General features: G+C 51.2%; 1 protein-coding gene across 3 annotated transcripts in view; it reads right to left on the bottom strand.

The window, feature by feature from the left end:
• Positions 1 to 10,000, bottom strand: part of LOC106596081 (glutamate receptor 2) — a 108,164-nt gene that overhangs the window by 41,963 nt on the left and 56,201 nt on the right. For all 3 annotated transcript variants that reach the window (XM_045712404.1, XM_045712405.1, XM_045712406.1), the window contains exons 7-11: positions 7,502 to 7,669; positions 6,998 to 7,102; positions 2,933 to 3,040; positions 2,272 to 2,478; positions 1,206 to 1,573 (exon numbers count right to left, since the gene is read on the bottom strand). In XM_045712404.1, coding sequence (XP_045568360.1) covers positions 1,206 to 1,573; positions 2,272 to 2,478; positions 2,933 to 3,040; positions 6,998 to 7,102; positions 7,502 to 7,669 — 956 coding nt within the window. The remainder of the gene's footprint in view (positions 1 to 1,205; positions 1,574 to 2,271; positions 2,479 to 2,932; positions 3,041 to 6,997; positions 7,103 to 7,501; positions 7,670 to 10,000) is intronic.

Here is a 10,000-nt window from a genome sequence, read left to right on the forward strand (position 1 = left end):
TAAACCCCTCAACTCTGACACCCTAAACTACCTCCTCTCTTCTGATCAGTAGTCTGGACTGAGACACAGGGAAAGTTGTTTAGGAGAGCTAGCAGCTAGAATCAGTTAGCATTACAGCTAGAGGCTAAAATCAGTGAGCATTAGAGCTAGAGGCTAGAATCAGTGAGCATTAGCGCTAATGGCTAGAATCAGTTAGCATTAGGGGTAGCAGCTAGAATCAGTTAGCATTAGAGCTAGAGGCTAAAATCAGTGAGCATTAGAGCTAGAGGCTAGAATCAGTGAGCATTAGCGCTAATGGCTAGAATCAGTTAGCATTAGGGGTAGCAGCTAGAATCAGTTAGCATTAGGGGTAGCAGCTAGAATCAGTTAGCATTAGAGCTAGAGGCTAAAATCAGTGAGCATTAGAGCTAATGGCTATTATCAGTTAGCATTAGGGGTAGCAGCTAGAATCAGTTAGCATTAGGGCTAGAGGCTAGAATCAGTGAGCATTAGAGCTAATGGCTATAATTAGTTAGCATTAGGGGTAGCAGCTAGAATCAGTTAGCATTACGGGTAGCAGCTAGAATCAGTTAGCATTAGATCTAGAGGCTAGAATCAGTGAGCATTAGAGCTAATGGCTATTATCAGTTAGCATTAGGGCTAGCAGCTAGAATCAGTTAGGTTTAGAGCTAGAAGCTAGAATCAGTGAACATTAGAGCTAATGGCTAGAATCAGTTAGCATTAGGGCTAATGGCTATAATTAGTTAGCATTAGAACTAGAAGCTAGATTCAGTGAGGATTAGAGCTAGCAGCTAGAATCAGTTAGCATTAGAACTAGAAGCTAGATTCAGTGAGGATTAGAGCTAGCAGCTAGAATCAGTTAGCATTAGGGGTAGCAGCTAGAATCAGTTAGCATTAGAGCTAGCAGCTAGAATGAGTTAGCATTAGAGCTAATGGCTGTTATCAGTTAGCATTAGAACTAGAAGCTAGATTCAGTGAGGATTAGAGCTAGCAGTTAGAATCAGTTAGCATTAGGGCTAGCAGCTAGATTCAGTTAGCATTAGAGCTAGAAGCCAGAGGTCGGGGGTTAAAGATAGCGGCTAGAGATCAGAGGTCAGGGTTAGCGTAAGCGGCAGGAAGTGAGGTCAGCATATACACACCAGCTCCAGGAGGAAGGGGGGGCTGCCAACACAGCGAGCCACGTTACCTAGCAACAGGACACCAACCTTGGGGAGATATCGCAGCCTTGCTGCATAAAGGCTCCTAGAGAGAACCACAGAGAGTTAAAGATCCCAAACTCATTAGAGGATTCGCTGGTGGGCAGTTGGCCATCCTCATACTCCTCCATGTGCCATTCATACGGGCTGAACCGGCTCACCAGGAACAGAACTACGCTCACACCGATATAGGCAAACACTATACACATCCAGATCTCATAGGCCAACGGGTCCAGGAAGGAGAACACCCCGGGTTTAGACTTCTGGGGTTTCTTGATCATGATGGAGATGCCCAGAGACATGAAGGGCTTGGAGAAGTCGATCACCTCCTCTCGGACCAGGGTTATAGTGAGAGGAGCAACGGCTATATCTGCTTTCTACAGGGGGGAGGGCAGGAGGGGGGAGGGGGAGAGGGGGAGGGGAGAGGGGAGGAGGGGAGGAGGGGAGAGGAGGAGGGGGAGGAGGGGGAGGAGGGAGAGGAGGGGAGGAGGGGGAGGGAGGAGGGGGAGGAGGGGGAGAGGAGGAGGAGGGAGAGGAGGGGGAGGGGAGGAGGGGGAGAGGGAGGAGGGGGAGGAGGGGGAGAGGGGGAGAGGAGGAGGGGAGAGAGGGGGAGGAGGGAGAGGAGGGGGAGGAGGGGGAGGGAGGAGGGTGAGAGGGGAGAGGGGAGGAGGGGGAGGAGGAGGAGGGGGAGAGGGGGAGAGGGGAGGAGGGGAGGAGGGGGAGAGGGGAGGGGGAGAGGAGGGGAGGGAGGAGGGGGAGGAGGGGGAGAGGGGGAGGAGGGAGAGGAGGGGAGGGGGGAGGGGAGAGGGAGAGGGGGAGAGGGGAGGAGGGGAGGGGGAGAGGAGGGGAGAGGGGAGGGGGGAGGAGGGGGAGAGGGGAGGAGGGGAGGGGGAGGAGGGGGAGAGGGGGAGAGGGAGAGGGGAGAGGGAGAGGGGGGGAGAGGGGAGGAGGGGAGGAGTGGGAGAGGGGAGGAGGAGGAGGGGGAGAGGGGAGGCAGAGAGTTACTTAGTTCTTGTGTCCTCAGGTACTAGTTTCACAATAACAGAGATCAAAGGTTAGAGGTCAGGGTCCTTACCCCGTACACCAGCTCTCCGACCATCCCGTTCCAGATCTTGGTTTCAGCGTCTCGAGCCCCGTACTTTCCATCTCCCACAATCCTTAGCTGGTAGCGTATCCCACAGTGCTTAGCGATCTCTGCTGCCAGATCCACGCAGTAGCCTTCGTAACGGTCGTTGTCCAGGAACAGCTCAGCATTCTTCTTTAGCATCACGTATGGGGCTTCCTGCAACACACACACACACACACACACAGACACACACACACACACACACACACACACACACACACACACACACACACACACACACACACACACACTTTTACCAGGATGTCTTTAAAGATGACCATCTTTCTTGTCATTTGAACAACCATCCACCACCCTTCACCACCCTTCATCCCCCACCCCCCTTCACCACCATCCACCACCCACCCCCCTTCACCACCCACCACCCTTCACCCCCCTTCACCACCCCCCACCCCCCCACCCCCACCCACCCCCTTCACCCCCCTTCACCCCCCTCCACCCACCACCCTTCACCCCCTTCACCCCCCCACCCCACCCACCCCCTTCACCCCCCTTCACCCCCCTTCACCACCCACCACCCTTCACCCCCCTTCACCCCCCTTCACCCCCCACCCCCTTCACCACCCACCCCCCTTCACCCCCACGTCGTTACCAGGATAGTTGTGACGATAACAGTCTTGTTCTCCATCCCATTAGTGTCGTTGGGGAAGATGTCTAGTTTAGTCACCACCATCTTGTCCACTTCATTCCAGTAGCCGATCTGAAAACACACACACACACACACACACAGACACACACACACACACACACACACACACACACACACACACACACACACACACACACACACACACACACACACACACACACACACCTCACACACACACACACGCCACACATACACACGCGCGCACACACACACACACACACACACACACACACACACACACACACACACACACACACGTAAACCTGCAGCGTCGTTCCAATCAACTAATCACCAATAGCATGTGCAGCTGAATCAGGTGTGTTGGTGCTGGACCTCTGATAGGAGGGAAGGGCATTGGCCTATCAAAGATGAGCAGAAACTGCTTCTCCAATAGAAATCCCTAATCACAACGTCATGGCGACGTCGGCTTGCTCATGGGGGGGAGCCGAACTGAGCATGTGCAGGGCGTCAGATCAAAGGCACTTCCATATAAAGTAGTTTTTGAGGGAAATGAAAAGGTGTCAGTTTGTCGCTCTAACGAGGTTGGTTGGAGTGACGACATGTTCAGCTACTGAAGACATTTCGCCTCAAATCAGGGTTGGGCCTTTAGATTTGGAGAAAATTAACAACTAACAAAGAATTTTTCACTTCTCTCATTGACTTCTCAAACCCCTAACCCTGGTCTGGTCTGGTCTGGCCTGGTCTGGTCTGGTCTGGTCTGGTCTGGCCTGGCCTGGTCTGGTCTGGCCTGGCCTGGTCTGGTCTGACATGGCCTGGTCTGGTCTGGTCTGGTCTGACCTGGCCTGGTCTGGTCTGGTCTGGTCTGACCTGGTCTGGTCTGGCCTGGTCTGGTCTGGTCTGGTCTGGTCTGGTCTGGCCTGGTCTGGTCTGGTCTGGTCTGGTCTGGTCTGGTCTGACATGGCCTGGTCTGGTCTGGCCTGGTCTGGTCTGGTCTGGTCTGGTCTGGTCTGGTCTGGTCTGGTCTGGTCTGACATGGCCTGGTCTGGTCTGGTCTGGTCTGGTCTGACCTGGTCTGGCCTGGTCTGACCTGGTCTGACCTGGTCTGGTCTGACATGGCCTGGTCTGGTCTGGCCTGGTCTGGTCTGGTCTGGTCTGGTCTGGTCTGGTCTGACATGGCCTGGTCTGGCCTGGTCTGGTCTGGTCTGGCCTGGTCTGGTCTGGTCTTTGTCTGGTCTGGTCTGGTCTGACATGGCCTGGTCTGGTCTGGTCTGGTCTGACATGGCCTGGTCTGGTCTGGTCTGGTCTGGTCTGACCTGGCCTGGTCTGGTCTGACATGGCCTGGTCTGGTCTGGTCTGGTCTGACATGGCCTGGTCTGGTCTGGTCTGGTCTGGTCTGACCTGGCCTGGTCTGGTCTGGTCTGGTCTGGTCTGGCCTGGTCTGGTCTGGTCTGACCTGGCCTGGTCTGGTCTGGTCTGGTCTGGTCTGGTCTGGTCTGACATGGCCTGGTCTGGTCTGGTCTGGCCTGGTCTGGTCTGGCCTGGCCTGGTCTGGTCTGACATGGCCTGGTCTGGTCTGGTCTGGTCTGGTCTGGTCTGGTCTGACCTGGTCTGGTCTGGTCTGGCCTGGTCTGGTCTGGCCTGGCCTGGTCTGGTCTGACATGGCCTGGTCTGGTCTGGTCTGGTCTGGTCTGGTCTGGTCTGACCTGGTCTGGTCTGGTCTGGTCTGGTCTGACCTGGTCTGGTCTGACCTGGTCTGGTCTGGTCTGGCCTGGTCTGGCCTGGTCTGTTTGGTTTGTTTTGCAAGCTTCCCAGAAGTCTCGCGATGTTGAGCGTCTGGGTTTAGAAATGCTTGTGGGCCCACCTCTCTGGATAAAAACAAACATCAGTCTTTCTTCTAAACTAAGCTAGAGCTGTTTTTACGGCCATGTTTCTATCACCTAAACTCGATGCTAGCTAGCTAAGCTAGCTAAGCTAGGCTAAAATTTGCAAAGCAAGCTTGCTAGGTAGCTAAATATTATGACAAAAAGTTAGTTTGTTGCCAAAGAGATTGCTTACTAAGACATATGTACAATCAAAGAAATATATGTTATTTCAAAATAGTAAACATAATGCTTTATAACTATAATATAGCTAACGTTAGCTAGCTAATGAGAAGCTAATCTCTGCTGGATGCTTTCACGTTTATCTCTTCTAGGTTTGTTGCTGTTAGCTAGCACATGGACAAGTAGTATCCTACTGCACTAGTCAGACATGACAAGAATTACCAACATAGTTGAATCCTTAATTTATTTTTTGCACTACACAATACAAGTTTGACAACATTCAGCCATCTAATGTTAGCTTGCAATTCAGAGTTGAAACACGCTAGCTAGCTAATATAAGCGAGCAGGGATTGAAAGCCTGTCCTCTGATGTGTTTAGTCAGCCTGCTAGCTAATAGCCAATCCCAAGGCAAGTAAGGTTAGGAATCTAGCTAGCTATGCTAGCGATGACGCTAACCGTTTAGCTAGCTAGCAAGTTAAACATTTGGCTAGCTGTGGCCATGGCAAGCAAGGTTGGATATTAAGCTAGCTAACTCTCTTGTTATGCTAGCGATGAAGCTAAACATTTAGCAAGCTAGCAAGCTAAACATTTGGCTAGCTGTGGCCATGGCAAGCAAGGTTGGATATTAAGCTAGCTAACTCTCTTGTTATGCTAGCGATGAAGCTAAACATTTAGCTATCTAGCAAGCTAAACATTTGGCTAGCTGGCATGGGTAGTACGGGGTAACATTAGTTACAGCATGGTGAGGGTAAATTCTTTCTTCAACATCTTGCTAGCTAGCTAGTTGTAGCAAAGCAAGCTGCACAGTCACATTGGCTAACTAGCAACATGACATAATTTCTGTTCTGGAGGCAGTGGAAACACAGTTCAAGCTAGCCCCAACTCAGGTTGACTTCCAAGAGGCTTTAGATACAGCAGTTTCTTTCTGGAATTCAGAGGTGCGCTACAACAGGACTTTCTGTTGCTTTGTATTATTTTTTTGCTATTCGTTCCAGTCATTGGCAGCAGAGAACTGGAACGAAAGGCGGCCAAAGTAGGAATTGGCTTTGGGGATGACCAGTGAGATATACCTGCTGGAGCGAGTGCTACGGGTGGGTGTTGTTATCGTGACCAGTGAGCTGAGATAAGGCGGAGCTTTACCTAGCAGAGACTTATAGATGACCTGGAGCCAGTGGGTTTGGCGCCGATTATGAAGCAAAGGCCAGCCAACGAGAGCGTACAGGTCGCAGTGGTGGGTAGTATATGGGGCTTTGGTGACAAAACGGATGGCACTGTGATAGACTGCATCCAGCTTGTTGAGTAGAGTGTTGGAGGCTATTTTGTAAATGATATCGCCGAAGTCGAGGATCGGTAGGATGGTCAGTTTTACGAGGGTATGTTTGGCAGCATGAGTGAAGGATGCTTTGTTGCGAAATAGGAAGCCGATTCTAGATTTAACTTTGGATTGGAGATGCTTAATGTGCGTCTGGAAGGAGAGTTTACAGTCTAACCAGACACCTAGGTATTTGTAGTTGTCCACATATTCTAAGTCAGAGCCGTCCAGAGTAGTGATGCTGGATGGGCGGACAAGTGCGGGCAGTGATCAGTTGAAGAGCATGCATTTAGTTTTACCAGAGTTTAAGAACAGTTGGAGGCCACGGAAGGAGAGATGCATGGCATTGAAGCTCATCTGGAGGGTTAGTTAACACAGTGTCCAAAGTAGGGCCAGAAGTTTACAGAATGGTGTCGTCTGCGTAGAGGTGGATCAGAGAATCACCCGCAGCAAGAGCGACATCATTGATGTATACAGAGAAGAGAGTCGGCCCGAGAATTGAACCCTGTGGCCCCCCATAGAGACTGCCAGAGGTCCGGACAGCAGGCCCTCCTGCTGATTGACTGATTGTAAGGAAGTGAATAGGCTGGTGAATGTTAATTGGCTCATTGTAAGGAAGTGAGTTGTGCTGGTAAATGCTGATTGGCTCATTGTAAGGAAGTGAGTGTGCTGGTAAATGCTGATTGGCTGTACCTTAACTGGTCCAGTGTTCTTCAGTTCCATCACGTTGACGGAGTAGTTGACTCTTTTACCGTACTGGTCAAACTGGATATTACCTGTCAGCCCATCCACACGCACCTACACACACACACACACACACACACACACACACACACACACACACACACACACACACAGACACACCACACCACACCACACACCACACCACACACACACCACACCACACACACACACACCACACCACACCACACCACACCCACACACCACACCACACCACACCACACCACACACCACACACACACACCACACCACACCACACCACACCCACACAGACACACAGACACACCACACCACACCACACACACACACACACACACACACACACACACACACACACACACACACACACACACACACACACACAGTATTTTACCTCATCCATATAAAACTACACAATACACATAAGATCATTGAAACCCCTAAACCCTAACAGCTAACAGCTGTTTCTATGGTAACCTGTTTGAGGGCGCGTTCTATCTCCATGCCTTGAGACCAGGGCACCGCCGGATTGGCCAGACAGTCCCCGTTATTGCCACGACGACTGAAATCGATCCGTTGCTTGGTGAGTGTCCGGAACGCTTCGGTCATAACCTGGACCGCATCATAGGTCAGAGCTGATGTGTACTGGAGAGGGAGAGAGAGATGGGGAGAGAGAGGGAGATGGGGAGAGAGAGAGAGAGAGAGAGATGGGGAGAGAGAGAGAGAGAGAGAGATGGAGGGATAGAGAGAGAGATGGGGAGAGATGGGGAGAGAGAGAGATAGAGAGAGAGATGGAGAGATTAAGATATATTGAGAGATGTGGAGAGAGAGAGAGAGAGAGATGGAGAGATAGAGAGAGCGAGGGAGAGAGAGAGAGGGAGAGAGATATAGAGAGAGAGAAAGGGAGAGAGATAGAGAGAGAGAGAGAGAGATGGAGAGATTAAGATATATTGAGAGATGTGGAGAGAGAGAGAGAGAGAGAGAGAGAGATGGAGAGATAGAGAGAGCGAGGGAGAGAGACAGAGAGAGAGAGGGGGAGAGATATAGAGAGAGAGAAAGGGAGAGAGATAGAGAGAGAGAGAGAGAGGAAGAGAGATGGAGAGATGAAGATATATTGAGAGATAGAAAGAGAGGGAGAGAGATGGAGAGATGAAGATATATTGAGAGATGGAGAGGGAGAGAGATGGAGAGATGAAGATATATTGAGAGATAGAAAGAGAGGGAGAGAGATGGAGAGATTAAGATATATTGAGAGAGAGAGAGAGAGAGAGAGAGAGAGAGAGAGAGAGAGAGAGAGATGGAGAGATTATATATATTGAGAGATGGGGACGGAGGGAGGGAGATGGAGAGAGATGGAGAGAGAGAGGGAGATGGTTAGAGGTTACTGTACATCTACATGGTGCTCCTTCCTGTACTGTATACTGATATTGATCACTGCATTGTGAAAAGAGTGTGATGATGATGTAATACTTGAGCTGTTCTAATAACTCATTTCTGTGGTCTATTTATGTGCTGTTCTAATAACTCATTTCTGTGGTCTATTTATGTGCTGTTCTAATAACTCATTTCTGTGGTCTATTTATGTGCTGTTCTAATAACTCATTTCTGTGGTCTATTTATGTGCTGTTCTAATAACTCATTTCTGTGTTCATGCAAGTGACTGATTGAACTTTTCAGTATCTGCAATTTGGTTAGAGGTCGTATCCTGATGCTGGTGTCAGCTCGAGGGTTAGGGGTTAGGGTTAGAGGTCGTATCCTGATGCTGGTGTCAGCTCGAGGGTTAGTGTAGGGGTCAAGGGTTAGGGTAGGGGTCAAGGGTTAGGGTAGGGGTCAAGGGTTAGGGTAGGGTCAAGGGTTAGGGTAGGGGTCGAGGGTTAGTGTAGGGGTCAAGGGTAGGGGTTAGGGTTGGGTTTAGGGGTTAGGGTAGGGTTCAAGGGTTAGGGTAGGGGTAGAGGGTTAGGGTATGGTTCAGGGTTGGGGTTAGGGGTTAGGGTAGGGGTTAGGGGTTAGGGTAGGGGTAGGGTAGGGGTAGGGGTTAGGGGTTAGGGTAGGGGTAGGGTAGGGGTAGGGGAAGGGGTTAGGGTAGGGATTAGGGTAGGGGGTAGGGGTTAGGGTAGGGGGTAGGGTAGGGGGTAGGGTAGGGGTTAGGGGTTGGGGTAGGGGTTAGGGGTTAGGGTAGGGGTTAGGGTAGGGGTCAAGGGTTAGGGTAGGGGTTAGGGTAGGGGTTAGGGTTTAGGGTAGGGGTTAGGGTAGGGGGTGGGGTTAGGGTAGGACAAGGGTTAGGGTAGGGATTAGGGTAGGGGTTAGGGGTTAGTGTAGGGGTTAGGGGTTAGGGTAGGGGTTAGGTTCGGGGTTAGGGGTTAGGGGTTAGGCTAGGAGTTAGGTGTTAGGGGTTAGGGTAGGGTTCAAGGGTTAGGGGTTAGAGGTTAGAGGTACTACCCTGATCCTGCTGTCAGCTCCATGGTTAGGGTAGGGATTAGGGTTTAGGGTCAGAGGTTAGAGGTACTACCCTGATCCTGCTGTCAGCACCAGGGTTAGGGTAGGGTTTAGGGGTTAGAGGTTAGAGGTAGGGGTTAGGGTAGGGTTTAGGGGTTAGGGTAGGGATTAGGGTATGGGTTAGGGTATGGTTTAGGGGTTAGGGTAGGGATTAGGGGTTAGGGGTTAGAGGTTAGGGGTTAGGGGTTAGGGTAGAGTTTAGGGGGTAGGGGTTGGGGGTTAGGGGGTAGGGGTTAGGGGTTAGGGTAGGGTATAGGGGGTAGGGGTTAGGGGGTAGGGGTTAGAGGTACTACCCGGATCCTGCTGTCAGCTCCAGGGTTAGGGGTTAGGGGTTAGGGGTTAGAGGTAGGGGTTAGGGTAGGGTTTAGGGGTTAGGGGTTAGAGGTAGGGGTTAGGGTAGGGTTTAGGGGTTAGGGGTAGGGGGTGGGGGTTAGGGGTTAGGGGGTAGGGGTACTACCATAATCCTGCTGTCAGCTCCAG

The sequence above is a fragment of the Salmo salar genome, unplaced genomic scaffold (assembly GCF_905237065.1).
Source record: "Salmo salar unplaced genomic scaffold, Ssal_v3.1, whole genome shotgun sequence".
Classification (NCBI taxonomy): Eukaryota; Metazoa; Chordata; class Actinopteri; order Salmoniformes; family Salmonidae; genus Salmo; species Salmo salar.